Raw genomic sequence first — 17,259 nt, forward strand, 5'->3', positions numbered from 1 at the left:
AATAGAGAGAAAGATGTTGCAATTTTGATTATTGAGTTTCATAAGGCTGTTGGAGAGATTTTTTATGATGTGTCTCATCTATTTGAGCATCACAAAGTGGTTGAAAAAGTTATTAGAGATGCTCTAAATGACCTAACCTACAACTGTACATATTAATTAAACTTAATATGATCTATTTGATTATTTTCTTTTTGCTTTTATTTTTAGTATAAGCGATAGTAGAAATCATAGAATAGAGAGATTTCTCACACACACAATACTAAAATCATGGGAAATCAATTCAAATGTGATGTAAGTTAAGACTATTTTTTATTGGGCTATGCCTTTTTGCTTGTTTATTATGTCGAAAATTGGCATCCTAATTCAGGGAAAATGCCACATTATTCACAACTCACAAAGACCTTATTCCTCAAAAGGACACTTTCGTCCACGAATCAAATTACTATTATATCCTTATCCCGTGACGTGGCATCGAACGATAGGACGAATCCGAACACCTGAATTAAATCCCAGCATGCGACGGCTTATGTAGCGCCCAAAGAAGGCAGAGTAGTTAAAATGGCGCGAAAGGCAGTGATCGTTAGTTACAGATACAGAGGGAACCCAAAGAAACGCCGAAAATGTCGCAACGCCTTTCATCATCAGATTTTCCCACTCACAAACCCTAATTTCCCATTTGGCATTCCCTCATTATTATTTCTACAACACAAATTCAGATATTCAACGGCAACAGCTTTGAGTCCTATCTTTTTTATTTATTTTCTATTTTTTACAAAATTAGGGTTTATCAATCAAGGGGTTTCTCCTTCTTACATTTTTTCTAATATTTGGGTTTTGAAGGTTTGTAAGTTTTCAATTTCTATTTCTCGGGCAATTTTTCGATTCAATTGCGGTGTGGGAGGAGGGTTTCCTATCACAAAAAAGAAAAAGAGAGGTGAGCAGGAGGCAGAGGACTGCTGATCGTCCCGATGGGGTCATTTGGAATTGGGGACCGAAGGGCTTCTTTGTAATGATTCAAGTGAGCTTCTTTCCTTCTTTATCTATTTGTTAGATTTTTGAATCAATTTGAATTTAGCTATCAAATTCATGGCTTATATCTGAAAATGAAATTTCAAGAATTTATAGGGAAAAGACATTGCTTGTTGTCTTAGCATATTGAAATGCTTGTGCAAATGACGGCTCACGCAGTTAATTTGGTAATTGTTGACATTATAAACACATGAAATTGTATATAACTGGTAGGGTTTTAAATTTGTTGGTTTTCATAACCCATTCATTTAAATGGCTCAAAGTTTTGAATTGTGTGAATTGATAATGACATGTGTCCGCCAAACTAATACCGAATGCTCATCTTTCTAGACGGCTGTGTTTTGCTTAACTTGCAAATCTTTGTTAACTGTTATTGTGATAGCATTTTCCATTCAAGCAACCAAGTTGGAAATCCATCAACTTACTGCGGATTTAGTTTCTGTACTTTATAAGATTTGAAAGCAAAATCTATCAATTATATCTGTTATGAAATTGGGCATGTTTCAGTTATGGACTTGGAACCTGGCAGCAGAAACAGTAAGCATTCAGAAATAGTTGTTGATGGAAGTGGAGGCAGTAAGCACTCAGAAACGTCAAAGGCTCCTGATGCGAGTGATAGAAATAGCCATTCAACAATACATCCAGAGGCTGATGCTAATGAAGGTGATCTGCGTGACCCGTCCAGAAAGCTAATCTCTTTGTCCTCTTTGTCTTCAGTGGCATCAGACTCGTCATTGGAAGATCTCTTCCAAGTGGACACAAATAGAATTTCCACTTCACCATATATTGCTTCCCTCCCTAAACATCATGACCACAGCTCTCTGGGTCCTGCATCAACATCCCGAGTTTCGGATGTTGGGCATGGTATGTCACCGACAGAATCCCCCACAGTCCAAATGATGGAACGGAGTGGAGGATATGATCCTTGCAGGATCCCGTCTTCTGTGTTTGCAAGAAGTAAATCCAACAAAGAAATGGAATGGAGTGTTGCTTCCAATGAGTCATTGTTTAGCATTCATTTAGGCAACAATAGCTTTTCCAGAGACCATATATTTTTGCTGGGTGATTTGACTAAGTCTGGGGAACTATATAAATCAGGCGAGTTGTTTGGGCTCAGTCCACACCCTCCTCCAATTCCTGAGCTAGAAATTGAAAGCAATGGGATTGAAGAGGTGAGGGAATCTGGAGCTGAAGGAATGGCAGATGAGACCGTCAAGGACACTGCAAGAACAAATGCCGAAGATCATAGTGAGGGAAGAGTACCACCTCCAAATGTATCCTTCAAATCCCATAGCCTCTCCCGCCGTTCCGATGGGAGTGGAGCTAGCACACGCTCTTTTGCCTTCCCAATGTACGTCTATATAAATTTTCTAAGGTGAACTATGCATGGATAGTCCCTATCTTTTCATATGGATGCACTGTGTACTAAAGGATGGGCATGCATACAGTTTTGAATGTATAATACAGAGCTAGTGTTCATCGAATAATTTCTAGTATTATACATGCTCATGCACACACAAAATTCAGACATACGCATGTCTACAGTAGTTTGTGTGCATAGGAAGCATCATCTGTGTGCATACTCATGTATGTATATATGCACGGAAGTTCCCAAACCTAAAACTTTTCTTTTATTGGCTAAGATCCCGAACATTGAACTCGGTCGATGAAGAATATAGCTTTGTTTATTAGAGAACAAAGAAGCGTGCATGGCCATTGTGCTACTGTTCTAATTGTAGTTGGGCGTTATACCATGGTACATGGCCAACCTGCTACTGTTTGAATTGTAGCTGGGCGTTCTGCTACCCTTGGAACTGTAGCAGAAAGAATCCATTGTGAGTTTACAACCATGTATGCATGTTTCTTTAACCATAGAGGACATTTGTCCGTCTTTAAGTAGAAACAGAAATCCTTAATAATAATATTTTCTTTTACTAAATTATAATCTATATATTTGATATCTTTTCATGTCTCTGTGTCTCTTGCAAATGCAATCTATGGTTTGTGACTGTTATGCACATTTTGATATGGCAGATTGACAGATGGGATGAAAAATTCTATGAAGGTTACACAGTATACCGAAGAGAAGTGTCTGGAGCCACCAGCAGCGGCCAAAGTATCGACTAAAAAAGTAACCAAATCAAAACCCACCTATTGGTGTCGGTGCTTTTCTTGGTGCAAGTGGGGTTGTTCTTGTCATCGTCACTGTTCTAGTCCTTCTTGTTCTTGCTGTGGTGGTTGTTGTTGAGAAATGTAAGTGCTATCCTCTTTCTTTGTCCATAATGAATGCCTAACCTTCCTTTAAGGTACTTGTTCCGAGAAAAGTATGTATAGTTACAGAAGATCAGTCATTCACACATCGAAATCCCCTCAAACTCAGTTGATAGTTGGAGTGTCTTCTATTCTATGTCAGATATCTAGTGCAATAATTTCTAGTACTCTAGTTTCAGGTCATATTTTTTGCTTTGGTTTATGCACAACATGCTACATGGCGTAACTTGAATTGTACAGTAGGTTTAATGCATCTTATAATACATGTAGCATTTGCATACAATAAGGGAAACTTGTAAGCTCTCTTGTCTGATTAGTCTCAGTTTCATCTAGTGGGAAGCCCTGAATGCTACACGAAATCTGCAATGCTTTGCATTCCAAAGGCATACGAAGAAGAACAACCCAGGTCTCTCTCTCTCATTTGCCATATCATAAAGTAATGTGAGCAGAGCAGGCTGTGAAAAACCTTGACAGACAAAACTTTATGTCAACATGCTGTTCCAGGAAGAATGTGCTACCAATTTGACAAGAGCAATCTGCCAAGCCAATCACGGGCATAGCTAGCAACTTTCTTCGCAACGGAAGCTGATTTTAATTGAAGCATGGATTTGAATGACAGAACATTCAGCAGCAGAATCAGCACCAGCCCTTATGTTATCTTGATTTATCAGGCATGGTCCGAGAGTACAGAGCGGGCTCATCACATGTTACCAAAATCTCCTTCCAACAAAGAATACTTTGGTAATGTACATAACCAATTTGAGATGCCATATGATCATTTAGTTTTAAATATGCAGGTCCATCCATGAGAAAAGGATCCACAAATTTATTTTTTATTATAGTTACCTGGATATTTTCTTCAAATGAGACTGTCGCTGAAACGATAAGCAGGATATTTCACAATTGGCAATTCTCTCCTCACTTGTTAATATCAGAAGTTGCGAAAAAAACATTGTTCTCTCAATCCATGGGCTTAAAAAAATATATATATATAGGGTTAAAAATTTTCTGGTCACTTGGTTTTACTTGGAAATTCAATTTGGTCACTGTGAATTTTTTTTAGCCAAATTGATCATTGTGTTTTCCAAAGTTTACAATTTATAGACATTCTCCGTTATCTTCCGTTAAGTGCAGTTTTTATTTTTATTTTTGTAGGAAGCAACTTCAGACTTCTTCCTCTAACTCAACAAGTTAGGGTATATTGTGCTATTAGGGGTTAACATATTGAGAGAAATGGTTGAAATTGAAATTGTGAGGTCTAAGGAAAATAAAAAAGGCAAATCAAATTCAAATGAAATCAACAACTTTCCAATATAATGTTGGTGCTCTATCACCTTGATTACATCTCCTTGCCATATGAAGTCACAATACACTTTTCACTCAATCGATTCAAGTTTAATATAGCATTCAATCTATGACCTTATAACTCATAGTTCCGATTTCAACCCAAAATTTCTCCCAGTTTGTTAAACCTTAACAACACAATATACCATAACTCATAAAATCATACAATTAAAAATTGCACTTAGAGAATGTTAACGGAAGATAATAGAATGTCTATAAATTGTAAACTTTAGGAAACACAATGACCAAGTTTATTAAAAAAAATTCTTAGTGACCAAATTGAATTTTCGTGTAAAACCCAGTGACCCAAAAATATATATTTAAAGGGAGATTATAATTTCTCAAAAAAAGAAGAAGAAGAAAGGGAGATATGATAAGAATATCATTAAATCATTAAGAAATGCCACTTTTTTAATAATAAAAAAATATTGAAGTGGCAGATTTGTGAAATTTGCAATTTGGGGTTGGGTGTTATCAAATCGAATATGAATTGGGCTTCGATTAAAAAGTCCAAGGCCCAAAAAGCAATCTCCCATTCCCTCCTCTCCTCATCTCCTCCGTTGCCCGTGATGGCGCTGCTTATTGCTCAGCAGCTCAAGAATTTTTATAGAAGTTTTTTAGTCTGAGAATTTAAATTTTGATAAAAAATGAAACTTTTTCCGTGTTGCAGTTGATATTCGTTCAAGAATGTTGCCATGTTGCTGATATTTAGCTTACTACTCCTTCCTGTTAGAGTTTTGAGAGCTGGAATTCACACTACGATTTTGAAGAAGGGAAAGAAGAAAGCAAAGTGACTTTAACAGCGATGGTACCGCATTCTTTGACTGCTAATTTCTAAAACACTCATTTTAAGCATTTCTTCATTTTGATTAATTTTGTTTTTGTTGTTTTTTCTTTTAATGTTCTTCGGGTTTTCATATATGAAGTATATTGTAAATAACGTGTTTGAGGAAAGGCCGCAGAGTGACCAATTCTTATTTATCTTCTACTGGTCTTGGAATATGCTTGCTAGGTCACTATCAAAAAGAGAAAGAAACAAATTAGTGCCTGTTCAGATTTAGTTTTTCATCATGAACTACTAACTGTACAGGCATTTGTATTGCATCTGACAGTTGTTGAGTAACGTGTGGAAATAGATTACGAATAAATATTTGTTACTTAAAAGTTGACTGGCATATAAAGCTCTATCTCAATTGCTGATGAGAAATATTTACTTTTTCTTTGATTTTTGTTGAATTTTAGATGGATGAGTGGTTAAAGAACCAGATCTTTGCAATCCATGCACTTTCTGGTGTAGGGTCGGTGGCATTAGGCACAGCTCTTACTTACCCTCTTGATACTATCAAAACCCTTATTCAGGTTTGTTACCGACATCTTTGCCTAGATTTCTGATGCTTGAGAAGTTATTTGTTTTTCAAAATCTCTGTTATGTACTACTCTTCTTAATGAATATTTTTTCCTATAAAAAAAATGAAGAGCAATGTCATAATCTGCTTCTACCCTGGATCCTCATTTATTTTCATTGTGAGAACAGGTTGGTTCAGGGTCTAATAAACAACTGACAACTGCTCAGGTTTTAAAGAGAGTTCGATACTTTTCAGGAAATACAGGTGCTTCCCCGAATTTTTTATTTTTTCAATTCTACCTTTACTTGACAAGATATAAGAAGCATGGGAGTACATGAGAGTTACTAGGATGGTTTCATTAGTGTTTCCACATCCTGCTGCTCTCCCCCAACCCCCAAAACACCCTCAAGGGCTTACTGATAAGTGCTAAGTTTGGTTTGTGATGCATATTGTAGGTTTGTACAATGGTTTCCTATGGCTGGCAGTGGGAAGAACTTTTGGGGTTGGAGCTCGCTTTGGGACCTATGAAATTTTGACAGCCTTTTATAAAGGTATTTCCCTTAATTTGTCTGTACCCGATAATAAACATGTGAAGTTACATGGATAGAGTGGTGTATCAATATATGGTACCAAAATTTATCTTTGTTATAATTGATTTACAGCTTCTGATACATTATGTGGTTGCAAATACCTCTTTTGCAGATGGTCGAGAAGATAACTATGTCTATGTCTCTGAGGCCCTCCTGGCAGGACTTGTTGCTGGTGTTGCAGAAGCACTAATAAGTTCTCCCTTTGAACTTATAAAACTTCGTGCCCAGGTGACCTCTGCTTCTCGCATTCCAAGCTCGGCCTCTCTCACAGAAAAGGGAGCTGTTGCACCTGTGATTCAAAGGTTATTGCGTGGATATATTCCGGACGTGAAGGCATTAAATTCTTCTGTTGGCCTTTTATCCACCCTAACAACCAAACATCCCAATATGACGAGTGCTTTACAAGAGTATCCATGGATGATGACGGGATCTGGGAGGCCACCATCCGTGTTCAGTGTTAGGAAACCATCTGAAGTCATCTGTTTAGAAGGATGGGGTGCATTATGGAGAGGCCTACGGTCAGGGGTTGTTCGGGATTCAGTTTTTGGTGGCATATTCTTCTCTACTTGGCAATCCCTGCACCGAGCAATGCTTGACTGGAAGGCAGTGGGGATGGATCCAGAACCTAGGTATTAAAGGGACTTGCTATGACCTACCCCATATTAGTTCAATCACACCATCAAGCACCATATTTTGCATTTCTCATGTCTGTGCATCCAATGCTTACATGTAAAAAATAAATTAACGTACCCTTTTTCTTTTTACTGAAGTGCATTTTCTTTGTCTAAGGTCGGATGATGAAATTGGTCCTCTGTCTCCTTGGGCTGTGAGTCTTGCTGCTGGAGTTTCTGGTTCAGTTGCTGCAGCTGCTTCTCATTGTTTTGACACTGCTAAGTCTCGATCACAATGTATTGTGCTGCCCAAGGTATGCTACCTGTTCTTGGCAACGTTGGTCTGCTTTGGGTGTGATCTACTAGCATCAGCTCAACAAAATGCCTTGCAATGGGTGTTTTTTTATTAATAAGGTTGCTTTGGTAATGAATGTTGAAAGTTTGTGTTTTGTTTTGGGCAGTTTGTCTCTAGGGAGAGGAAGCTTCTGAAATGGGGAAGACCAGGGAATAGGTTTGAGAGACTTACAGGGATTCACCCTGCAGACAGGAATCTCCTGTTCCGTGGCCTTGGGTTACGGATGGCTCGCAGTGGGATTGCATCATTCATCATGGTGGGAAGTTATTTCTTGACTGTGGATCGTCTTGCTTGAAGATGATCAAATTAATTGGCATAGAATGCTTAGTTGAATTCACAGAGAGCTGCATATGTGTAGCTGTATACGTTTAGCTGTTTTGTTATCTAAATGAAACTAGTCTTCTTGTCCAAAGGCATTGATAATACATCTTCGGGTTTAACATGCTTGTCCGTGTCTTCCTCTAAACAAAATCTCGTCTTGGTTATTCTTTTTAACTACACTTCTGCACATTTTCGTTGTATGATTCTCCCTCTCTCTCTTTTTTTCTTAGTTATTATTTATTTTTTTGGTCATGGAAAAAAGGAAAGAAAAAAAAAAAAGGAAGTAAAGTAAGCAAGCCCACTGCGACGTGTCGTTTCCCGCTCACGGAGTGGCAGCTAGGGTTTTAGATAGTTGCAGATGTTTTCAACCTCTCTGCTCAACTTTCACTCTCAGCCCTGCAAACATGAATAACAGAGAAAATAACCAGACTTGTTTTCAATAACCCAATAATTGCTTTGTATTACAAATTTACAATCAACAACAAAAACCCAAAAGAAATTAAAAAAATGGTAGGCGCTCTCGCCAGAACCCCACCTCTCTTCTCCTCGTTCATCAAAATCCCACTTCCCCTAATCTCCCGCAATTCTCGCTGCATTTTTCGTACAATTATCCACTTCCTGAAACCTAAACTGACCCCAACTTCCATGGACAACTTCTCCATGGACAAAAGGCTCCATCTTTGCACTCTGGCTCTCTCCAATGATTCACCTTCGCGTTCGGCTTCGGCGCCACTGGTTTCCAACAAATCCAAGAAGAAAGCAAGGCGAGAATCGCCGGAGGGGGTACTGAGGCACAAGCTCGACATGTGTTCCAGGCATGGCCACCTGGTCGAAGCTCTGAGGATTTATGATGAGGCCAGAAGTAGAGGGCTCCCGCTTAGTCTGCACCATTATAATGTTTTGCTTTATTTGTGCTCTTCCAATGGTGGTGCTGATGATGATGGTGTGGGTTTGAAGAGGGGTTTTGAGATTTTTCGCCAGATGGTTGATGATAAGGTTGTGCCCAATGAGGCCACTTTTACCAGTGCTGCTAGGCTTGCGGCAGCAGCAGAGGACCCGGAAATGGCCTTTCATTTGGTGAAGCAGATGAAGGGTCTTGGGATTCCGCCCAAGTTGAGGTCCTACGGCCCGGCATTGTTTGGGTTCTGTAAGAAGGGGGAGGCTGATAGAGCTTATGAAGTTGATGCCCACATGGTAGAATCTAAGGTCATCGCTGAGGAGCCTGAGATTTCTGCTTTGTTAAAAGTTAGTTCTGATTCTAGCAAGGGTGACAAGGTTTATGAGATGTTGCACCGGTTGCGGATTTCCGTGAGGCAGGTCTCCGAGTCGACTTCTGGGGTGGTGGAGGAGTGGTTTATGTCGGAGGAGGCGGCGAATGTTGGGATGGAGAGTTGGGACGTGGAGAAGGTGAGGGAAGGGGTTGTGAGAGGAGGTGGTGGGTGGCATGGGCAAGGGTGGTTGGGGAGTGGGAATTGGAGGGTGGTTAGGACTCAGATGGATGAAGCAGGGACATGCTCTTGTTGCGGCCAAAAGCTTGTTTCTATCGATATTGATCCAAAAGAAACTGAGAATTTTGCTACCTCTTTGAACAAATTGGCTAGCCAAAGGGAGGTTAAGGCTGATTTTTTTCAGTTCAAGGTGTGACTCTGCTTTCCTTGTTTATTTGTCTTCAGTTTCTGAGATTTTAAGAAAATTGGTTACCCATGACGGATTAGAGTTTTAAGATTCAAGTTTTAACTTTAGCATATCATAATTCGAAAATTTGAAAGCTCAATGATTGGATGAACTTATGCGATTTGCGCAAATGATTCAACTTGCTTGATATGCATCTTTATATTCATGTCGTTATATTAATGGGAAGAGTTCCCCCTTGGAGGGCCTTGTGGATGTATGCATTAAGTTGTATAAATTGTTTGCAACTATATTGTTGTTTAACTAAATACTAATTTTGTGATGATTAGTGCTTCAATTTCGCTTAGAGGTCAAGACTGACATTAGAATTTAGAACACAGTGTACGAGATATGATATCTCCTAAGCTTGGGTTTATTGGGAAAATAGCTTCATAACTCCATTAGGAGGTCCGACCCAAAAAAGAAAGAAACTCTGTTAGGAGGCACAGTTTATAAAGAGTACTAGTGGCAGTGCCTTCCCAATCTTGTGAGATCCAATTGTTGTCAAACCCCCCATTCCTCGTGTGTTTTCTTGTCATGTTATCATGATACCGATTTCATTAATTAGTCAATGGTCGATATCTCATATTTTGTATGATTCAGGCAAATGATACATAAAATGTTTGTCAGCTGTCATGATTGATTAGAAGTTAAACTCATCCAGGAGTGGCTTCAGAAGCATGGTCCATTTGATGCTGTTATAGATGGTGCCAATGTGGGTCTTATCAATCTACATAATTTCAGCTTTTCCCAGGTGAGTGGGAGACTATGATTAGTTTTGTAACACTCCATAGTTTGATTTCTTCATATCAGTATATAATAGGCTACTTCATGACTCCATCTTTGGTTGTAGCTCAATACTCTGGTGAACCGGTTACGCCAAATGAGCCCGTCAAAGAGATTGCCACTTGTTATATTACACACAAATCGTGTAACTGGTGGCCCTGCTCAGAATTCTAATAACAAGAAACTGTTAGAGAGTTGGAAAAAGGCTGGTGCACTTTATGCTACCCCAGCTGGTTCAAATGATGATTGGTAAGTTTGCATATCTTGAGCAATAAAATGATTGGACTGATTTCTTAGAGATTGTTGCATGTTGAAAAGGAGAAATATTTACACGAATAGTTGCAACATATATATATATATATATATATATATATGCTCCATGGCTTAAATATCTATAGGTCTCAGATTATTACCAGAGTTTGAATGTGCCTAAAAGGTATTCCCGTGTGATTTATAGGTACTGGTTATATGCTGCTGTTAATTCCAAGTGTTTGCTGGTGACAAACGATGAGATGAGAGACCACTTGTTCCAACTTCTAGGGACTAACTTTTTCCCAAGATGGAAGGAAAAACATCAGGTATCATGCTTCTGCTGATTTATGTTCTCAATATCTAGAAGAATCTTTGGTATGTAGTCAAAATCTTGTCCGAATTGTCTATCCATCCATGCAAACAGCTTGAGGGGGCTTTTGCTTGGATCCATCTTTAAATGTATCCCCCAATTTCTCAAAGATAATAAGGGAGGAGACATTTGAAAGGGCATTTGGCTGTTCTTGTATTTCTTTCTTAGATAGTATGGCAAACACCAGTAACCAGAAATTTGAAAAAATTAATAAATAAAATTAATTGTTCACTGTTTATATATGTTCATATTTTGCAGGTTCGAATGTCAGTCTCGAGGCAGGGACTTGCCCTTCACATGCCACCCCCATATTCAATTGTAATTCAGGTGTGATAATCAGCCAATAATATCTTCTTCTTTCTTTCATCTAGTTGTTGTTGGTATAAACACAAACTTTTGCTTTAGTTGTATGGAGTTGTAACAGCCTAGAACACAAGTTGATGAATACATTGTTGGGTGATGTAAATGCAGGAGTCGGAGGATGGGCGGTGGCACGTGCCAACAACCACAGGTGATGACATTGAGACCCCAAGGCAGTGGCTGTGTGCCACCAGAGCCACAACAAATACCAAATAGAGGGATATATATATATATATATATATATATTTCTTTGATTCTTAATTCATATGTGGTTTTTCAAAGATAAAAATATAATTCATTGTACACTATGATTTAGAGTACACTGTAATTGCTATTTGTGTGAGAATAATGCCCTCCTCAAGGTTAACTTAATCTATAGATTTCTTTGGTCTACATATATTTGAACTTAAGGGTTCGTTTAAGTTAAGGATTGATTACATATTTCTAATCTCGGTCGTTAGATTGTATTCATTAGATGTGTTAGTAAATTTAATATGCAACAGACATGCAGTCCAACGATCATGATTAAAAATATGTAATCAATCCTTAACATAAAATATTTATTGAAGAATTTTCGTAAAATAACATTGCTTTGGGTTAATTTGTTTTACAATCAGAACAACCAGCTCTAGTTAACTCTACGTGAAGAAAGTAGTGGTAATTATCTCGGATTAACTAATCACGTGATATGCGATTATCAGATTTTGTGAGTAATATCAGAATTTGGGCGGAAATTGTAAATTATCATTGCAATTGTAACATTAAATTAGAGAAAATAGAAACTATTGACGATAATTCAGACCAAAATTAGGAAATTGATTTTGTGAAAATTATTAGGTTTGATTAAATAATGATTTGAACGGAAACAATAATTGTTTTTTTATATTATTATTTAGTCGTTAAGCAAGAAGAGAATGAAAAGCAGAATGTCTCTTGACGGCAGGTGGCACAGAAAGACCGCCACGTAGACAAACATGCAGGGCCCCAGTATCCGCATGGTTTTACAAGCAGCAGCCATATGTTGACGAGCTTATGCGTTCATTGACCGACAATGGTCCCCACACAACACCGCTTAAAGTCGACTGGGCCCCACCCACGCTCTCTGCCATTGGGCAATGAATTTTCCAATCTAAAACCAGCAGAAGAAAAACCAATATAATAATGAACAACTTAAGAGAAGCGCCTCAAAGACCTCACAGTCTTCTCCTTAAACAGCAGAAGAAGCAGATACGGAAGACGAAGAAGGAGGTAAAGGTGGAAACCGCAACGACGCCGTTTACCCTCTTGTTTCTGAGAAAATGAGATGCCATCTGCTCTCCAAGACCGTGCTTTTAGTCAACGTCATCTGCTTACTGTGTTACTGCGTTTTCTCTTCCGTTTCCGGGGAAGCGCTGTTTTCCGACAAATCGATTTTGCTTGAGATCAAGAGCTCATTTCCAGACCTACATGGGGTTCTCTCCAGTTGGAGCTCAAACAGCTCCGACCACTACTGTTCGTGGCTTGGGGTCTCCTGCGACTCCAAATCCAGGGTCGTCTCGCTCAGAATCACGGGCATTGATGGAAAAGGAGGTAATTTTCAAGCTCTTTCTTGCTCTGAGACTTTGAAACTTCAATTTCCGTTTAATGGGTTTGGGGTGTGGAGGACTAGTTCACGTAGTAGTGAAAATTTAGCTGGAAAGCTTTCACCTTGGGTTGGAAAGCTCACTGAGCTTAGAGTTTTATCGCTGCCTTACAATGAACTTAACGGCGAAATTCCTAAGGTAGTTTGGGGTTTAGAGAAGCTTGAAGTGCTTGATCTTGAGGGAAATCTGTTGACCGGGAAGTTGCCAAACCGGTTCTCGGGTTTGAGAAAGTTGAGGGTTTTGAATATTGGGTTTAATAGAATTGGCGGCGAGGTTCCTTTTTCGCTTTCCAGATGCATGAATTTGGAGGTTCTGCATTTAGCTGGTAATGAAGTGAGTGGAACCATTCCTGGCTTCTTTGGTAGTTTTCCAAAGTTGCGAGGGCTTTATTTGTCTCAAAATAGGTTAAATGGGTCTATACCATCTAAATTTGGACATAATTGTCGGAATCTTGAACAGCTTGATGTGTCAGGGAATTCCCTTGTTGGAAGGATTCCAGCTAGTTTGGGAAATTGTGGGCGGTTACAGACTCTTTTGTTGTTTTCGAATATGTTGGATGGTGTAATTCCCCGAGAACTTGGTCGGATTCAAAGGCTTGAAGTTCTAGATGTTTCTAGGAATAGCCTTAGCGGTCCAATCCCCTTTGAGCTCGGACAGTGTGTCAATTTGTCCGTTCTTGTCCTATCAACTCGTTTTAATCCGTTGACATCCCATCAGAATACCAATGAAGATTCATCAGTTGAAAGATCTAGTGGTTGGGAGGACGATTACAATTACTATGAAGGCTCCATTCCGGAGGAAATTACAACCCTGCCAAATTTGAAAATAGTTTGGGCGCCAAGGGCAACCCTTGAAGGCCAGCTTCCAAGCAATTGGGGTGGTTGTGAGAACTTGGAAATTGTGAACTTAGCTCAGAACCTTTTCAGTGGAGAAGTTGTTGGAGTATTTGAAAGATGCAAGAAGCTGCATTATCTGAATTTGGGCTCAAATAAGCTGAGTGGGAAGATTGATGAGAAGCTTCCAGTTCCTTGTATGACCGTTTTCAATGTTAGTGGGAACCTCATGTCTGGACCTATCCCCAAGTTTAGTTACAGAGTGTGCCCCCAGGTGCCCCCGAATTCAGATCTTGTCCGAGTCCACAATCCATCAGTTGCATATCAATTGCTCTTTGCTTGCAGAACTCAGCTTGACACCCATTTACCACTTTTCGGTGCTAGTTTCACAATGATTCACGATTTTAGTGGTAACAACTTCATTGGTCCAATCCAACACCTCCCTCTCGCATTGGAGGGATTGGGGAAGCGGACTGTTTATGCATTTCTTTCTGGCGGGAACAAACTCACTGGATCATTTCCTGAAAGCTTACTAGGACAATGTGATGGATTACATGGAATGATTATCAATGTTAGTAACAACAGGATATCAGGTCGCATTCCTTTTAAGGTTGGAGTGATGTGCAGATCTCTTAGATTCCTGGATGTCTCTGATAATCTATTATCTGGGTCAATACCTCCAGATCTTGGGTATTGGAAATCTCTTGTCTTTCTTGACTTGAGCAGGAACCGGTTGCAGGGTCAAATTCCTGAGGATATCAGTCATTTGAATTATCTTAAGTATCTGTCCCTGGCTAATAACAACCTTACTGGTGCAATTCCTGCTAGTTTTGTGAGGTTACAATCCCTTGAAGTGTTAAAACTATCTTCAAATTCTCTTTCTGGTGATATTCCACAAGGTCTTGTGAACTTGAAAAACATCACTGTTTTTCTGCTTGACGACAATAAACTCACTGGGCACATCCCTTCAGGAATGACTAAGGCGAGATCACTATCTACATTTAATGCATCCTTCAATAACCTGTCTGGTTCATTTCCATTTAACAATAGTGTGATGAACTGTAGCGGTGTCCTTGGAAACCCTTTCCTTAATCCATGCCCTATTGTTTCACTCACTGCTCCATCAACAGATCAACCAGATAGCTCTGGGAATTCACAATATCACCCTGATTCTTCATCAGAAACTGTTGGTGATGAGGACAATAGTGGATTAAACTCAATTGAGATTGCATCTATAGTATCTGCATCAGCTGTTGTTTTGGTTCTGCTCTCACTTGTTATCCTTTTCTTTTACACTAGAAAATGGATACCAGATTCCAGGGTTCAGGGTTTTGAATATAAAGAAATGACAGTTTTTACAGACATTGGGGCTTCATTGACGTTTGAGACTATTGTTCAAGCAACAGCAAATTTTAATGCCAGCAACTACATCGGGAGTGGAGGATTTGGGGCCACTTACAAAGCCGAAATCGGTCCTGGAACCGTTGTAGCTGTAAAGAGGCTTGCTGTTGGAAGGTTTCATGGTGTTCAACAGTTCCATGCTGAGATTAAGACCCTTGGAAGGGTGAGACACCCCAACCTGGTGACTTTAATAGGTTACCATGCCAGTGAAACTGAGATGTTACTCATATATAATTATTTGCCAGGAGGCAATTTGGAAAATTTTATTAAGGAAAGATCTAGAAGACCTTTTAATTGGAATATTCTCCACAAGATTGCTCTGGATATAGCCCATGCACTTGCTTATCTGCATGATGAGTGTATTCCGCGTGTCCTGCACCGTGATGTCAAGCCAAGTAATATACTGTTAGATGATGAGTACAATGCCTATTTGTCTGACTTTGGATTATCTAGGCTTTTGGGAACTTCTGAAACACATGCAACAACTGGTGTGGCAGGGACTTTTGGTTACGTAGCACCAGAGTATGCTATGACTTGTCGTGTGTCTGAAAAGGCTGATGTTTACAGTTATGGTGTCGTGCTGCTTGAATTGATTTCGGATAAAGAAGCCTTGGACCCTTCATTTTCTTCACATGGCCATGGTTTCAACATTGTTTCTTGGGCATGCATGCTGTTACGAATGGGTCGGGCTAAGGAGGTCTTCATGGAAGGGCTATGGGATGCCGGACCCCAGGATGATCTGGTAGAGATGCTGTACTTGGCTGTAACGTGCACAGTTGAGACCCTCTCCATTAGGCCTACAATGAAGCAAGTTGTCCAAAGGTTGAAGCGAATCCAACCTATTTCAGGCTAGCCGGGTAATGACCAGAGTATAAGTGTAGAGGTAGACCATAACCCTAGAAGTATAGAAGGTATGACATGCTTGTAATTTGTACATTTGTGCGCAGTCAAATTTTGGGGATCCCTCAAATTTGGTTCTCAGTTTGTTGTTGCTGTTGTAACAAGCATATTTTCCTGAGCTGAGAAATTTTTTGAACCTTGCATCTATACAAGTATGTCTCAGTTCGTTTGCAGTTTAAATATAATCCAAACTGAAAAATGGGTAGTCCTTGAGGTTGTGAATGCAGCAGTAAGACATCGTACTTCGTTTCTGGAATTAAGTTGCAACTTTCTGTCTTGTTATTTGACAAATAACAGGACCTGATGAGGCTTTGTTTGCAAAGGCCTCTGAAAAGTGCCTTTTATTGAAAAAAAGAAAATGGAAAACCTGCTAAATGGGATGGGGTTGACATGGTGTGCCTCTCTAAGTTATAAAACCTTGATAATAGTATCATTCATTCTGATTAATTTTATTGTTAGATGACCTACTTGTAACATAACCCTGTAGGCTGCAGCTGAGCTGTGGTTCTTTATTGTTCTTTATAAACATAACATAATCATCTATGCGTTCTTTCTTTCTGCACTAGTAGTAGTAGGTGAGCAAATAGATATGGAAATCTCACTGTAATTGGGAAACATGCCTAGTTGGTTGGTTGATGCAATCTAATGCAACCCTAAACCCTATTTCCATTTTTTGGGATATATTGGGCCTTGCTTTCAGATCAGAGGGAGTGGTGGGTTTATTTGTTGGGAAAAGGCCAACTTTTTTTAATGAAAAAAACTACCAACAAATTATAGAGATATTTAGTCAAATACTAATTCTTAGCACTGAAACTATAAATAAACCATACACTATTTAATTTCTATAAACATACCCAAAAAATGACACCTGACCTTATTGAATTTAATTTTAATTATTAAATTACTTTGATGCCCCATTGAGTGTTTTGGGTTTTTTATGAGATTTTTGGGTTGGGTTTGTTTTAAGAAATCAATGGTAGTTTTGTAATTTAAAAGAAGTTAAAAGCCTTTTTGTTATGTTGTAAATGACATTTGGGTATGTTTCTAAAGTCCATTTCATATAGGGTTTTTCTATAATTTGGGCTCCTATATTGGGTATTATAGTGAATCTCTTCAAATTATAAGCCTATTATGTGGACAAGAAAAACCTAATCATAAAACACTACTAATAAATATCAGCTGAAGAAAAAAAATTGA

General features: G+C 39.0%; 4 protein-coding genes across 7 annotated transcripts; all 4 read left to right on the top strand.

Moving 5' to 3' along the window:
• Positions 1-570: 570 nt before the first annotated feature.
• LOC117614293 lies at positions 571-4,203 on the top strand. 4 transcript variants are annotated; one of them, XR_004583851.1, is made up of 5 exons: positions 571-1,018; positions 1,537-2,404; positions 3,064-3,282; positions 3,634-3,706; positions 3,805-4,203. XR_004583851.1 is itself a non-coding variant. In XM_034343054.1 (4 exons), the coding sequence occupies exons 2-3, from the start codon at positions 1,539-1,541 to the stop codon at positions 3,275-3,277; spliced, it is 1,080 nt and encodes a 359-aa protein (XP_034198945.1). In that variant the 5' UTR covers positions 571-1,018; positions 1,537-1,538; the 3' UTR covers positions 3,278-3,282; positions 3,624-4,203. The 4 variants fall into 4 exon arrangements, 3 of the variants coding, with proteins under 3 accessions (XP_034198945.1, XP_034198944.1, XP_034198946.1); XM_034343054.1 differs by having other exon boundaries at positions 3,624-4,203; XM_034343053.1 differs by having other exon boundaries at positions 3,634-4,203.
• A 972-nt stretch (positions 4,204-5,175) lies between these two features.
• LOC117614294 (S-adenosylmethionine mitochondrial carrier protein) lies at positions 5,176-7,992 on the top strand. Its single transcript, XM_034343056.1, has 7 exons — positions 5,176-5,452; positions 5,887-6,003; positions 6,179-6,254; positions 6,446-6,541; positions 6,693-7,209; positions 7,370-7,505; positions 7,653-7,992. Exons 1-7 carry the CDS (start codon positions 5,450-5,452, stop codon positions 7,839-7,841), a joined length of 1,134 nt encoding a protein of 377 aa, XP_034198947.1. The 5' UTR covers positions 5,176-5,449; the 3' UTR covers positions 7,842-7,992.
• A 246-nt stretch (positions 7,993-8,238) lies between these two features.
• Positions 8,239-11,696, top strand: LOC117612286 (proteinaceous RNase P 1, chloroplastic/mitochondrial). Its single transcript, XM_034341072.1, has 6 exons — positions 8,239-9,505; positions 10,203-10,292; positions 10,392-10,573; positions 10,782-10,902; positions 11,205-11,273; positions 11,418-11,696. Exons 1-6 carry the CDS (start codon positions 8,375-8,377, stop codon positions 11,520-11,522), a joined length of 1,698 nt encoding a protein of 565 aa, XP_034196963.1. The 5' UTR covers positions 8,239-8,374; the 3' UTR covers positions 11,523-11,696.
• A 795-nt stretch (positions 11,697-12,491) lies between these two features.
• On the top strand, positions 12,492-16,242 carry LOC117614752 (LRR receptor-like serine/threonine-protein kinase RPK2). The gene has a single exon (XM_034343652.1). It carries the CDS (start codon positions 12,605-12,607, stop codon positions 16,013-16,015), a length of 3,411 nt encoding a protein of 1,136 aa, XP_034199543.1. The 5' UTR covers positions 12,492-12,604; the 3' UTR covers positions 16,016-16,242.
• Positions 16,243-17,259: the final 1,017 nt, after the last annotated feature.

The sequence above is a fragment of the Prunus dulcis genome, chromosome 1 (assembly GCF_902201215.1).
Source record: "Prunus dulcis chromosome 1, ALMONDv2, whole genome shotgun sequence".
Classification (NCBI taxonomy): domain Eukaryota; kingdom Viridiplantae; phylum Streptophyta; class Magnoliopsida; order Rosales; family Rosaceae; genus Prunus; species Prunus dulcis.

What these genes read in the sequence shown, in the direction of transcription:
- LOC117612286 (XM_034341072.1), top strand. Translation starts at nt 8,375, where the DNA reads ATGGTAGGCGCTCTCGCCAGAACCCCACCTCTCTTCTCCTCGTTCATC. An exon ending in CTGATTTTTTTCAGTTCAAG is followed by an intron (nt 9,506 to 10,202) that starts GTGTGACTCTGC and finishes AAACTCATCCAG; the next exon opens with GAGTGGCTTCAGAAGCATGG. An exon ending in GATGGAAGGAAAAACATCAG is followed by an intron (nt 10,903 to 11,204) that starts GTATCATGCTTC and finishes CATATTTTGCAG; the next exon opens with GTTCGAATGTCAGTCTCGAG.
- LOC117614752 (XM_034343652.1), top strand. Translation starts at nt 12,605, where the DNA reads ATGAGATGCCATCTGCTCTCCAAGACCGTGCTTTTAGTCAACGTCATC.
- LOC117614294 (XM_034343056.1), top strand. An exon ending in TTTGACAGCCTTTTATAAAG is followed by an intron (nt 6,542 to 6,692) that starts GTATTTCCCTTA and finishes CCTCTTTTGCAG; the next exon opens with ATGGTCGAGAAGATAACTAT. An exon ending in GGGATGGATCCAGAACCTAG is followed by an intron (nt 7,210 to 7,369) that starts GTATTAAAGGGA and finishes TCTTTGTCTAAG; the next exon opens with GTCGGATGATGAAATTGGTC.
- LOC117614293 (XM_034343054.1), top strand. Translation starts at nt 1,539, where the DNA reads ATGGACTTGGAACCTGGCAGCAGAAACAGTAAGCATTCAGAAATAGTT. An exon ending in GTCTATATAAATTTTCTAAG is followed by an intron (nt 2,405 to 3,063) that starts GTGAACTATGCA and finishes TTGATATGGCAG; the next exon opens with ATTGACAGATGGGATGAAAA.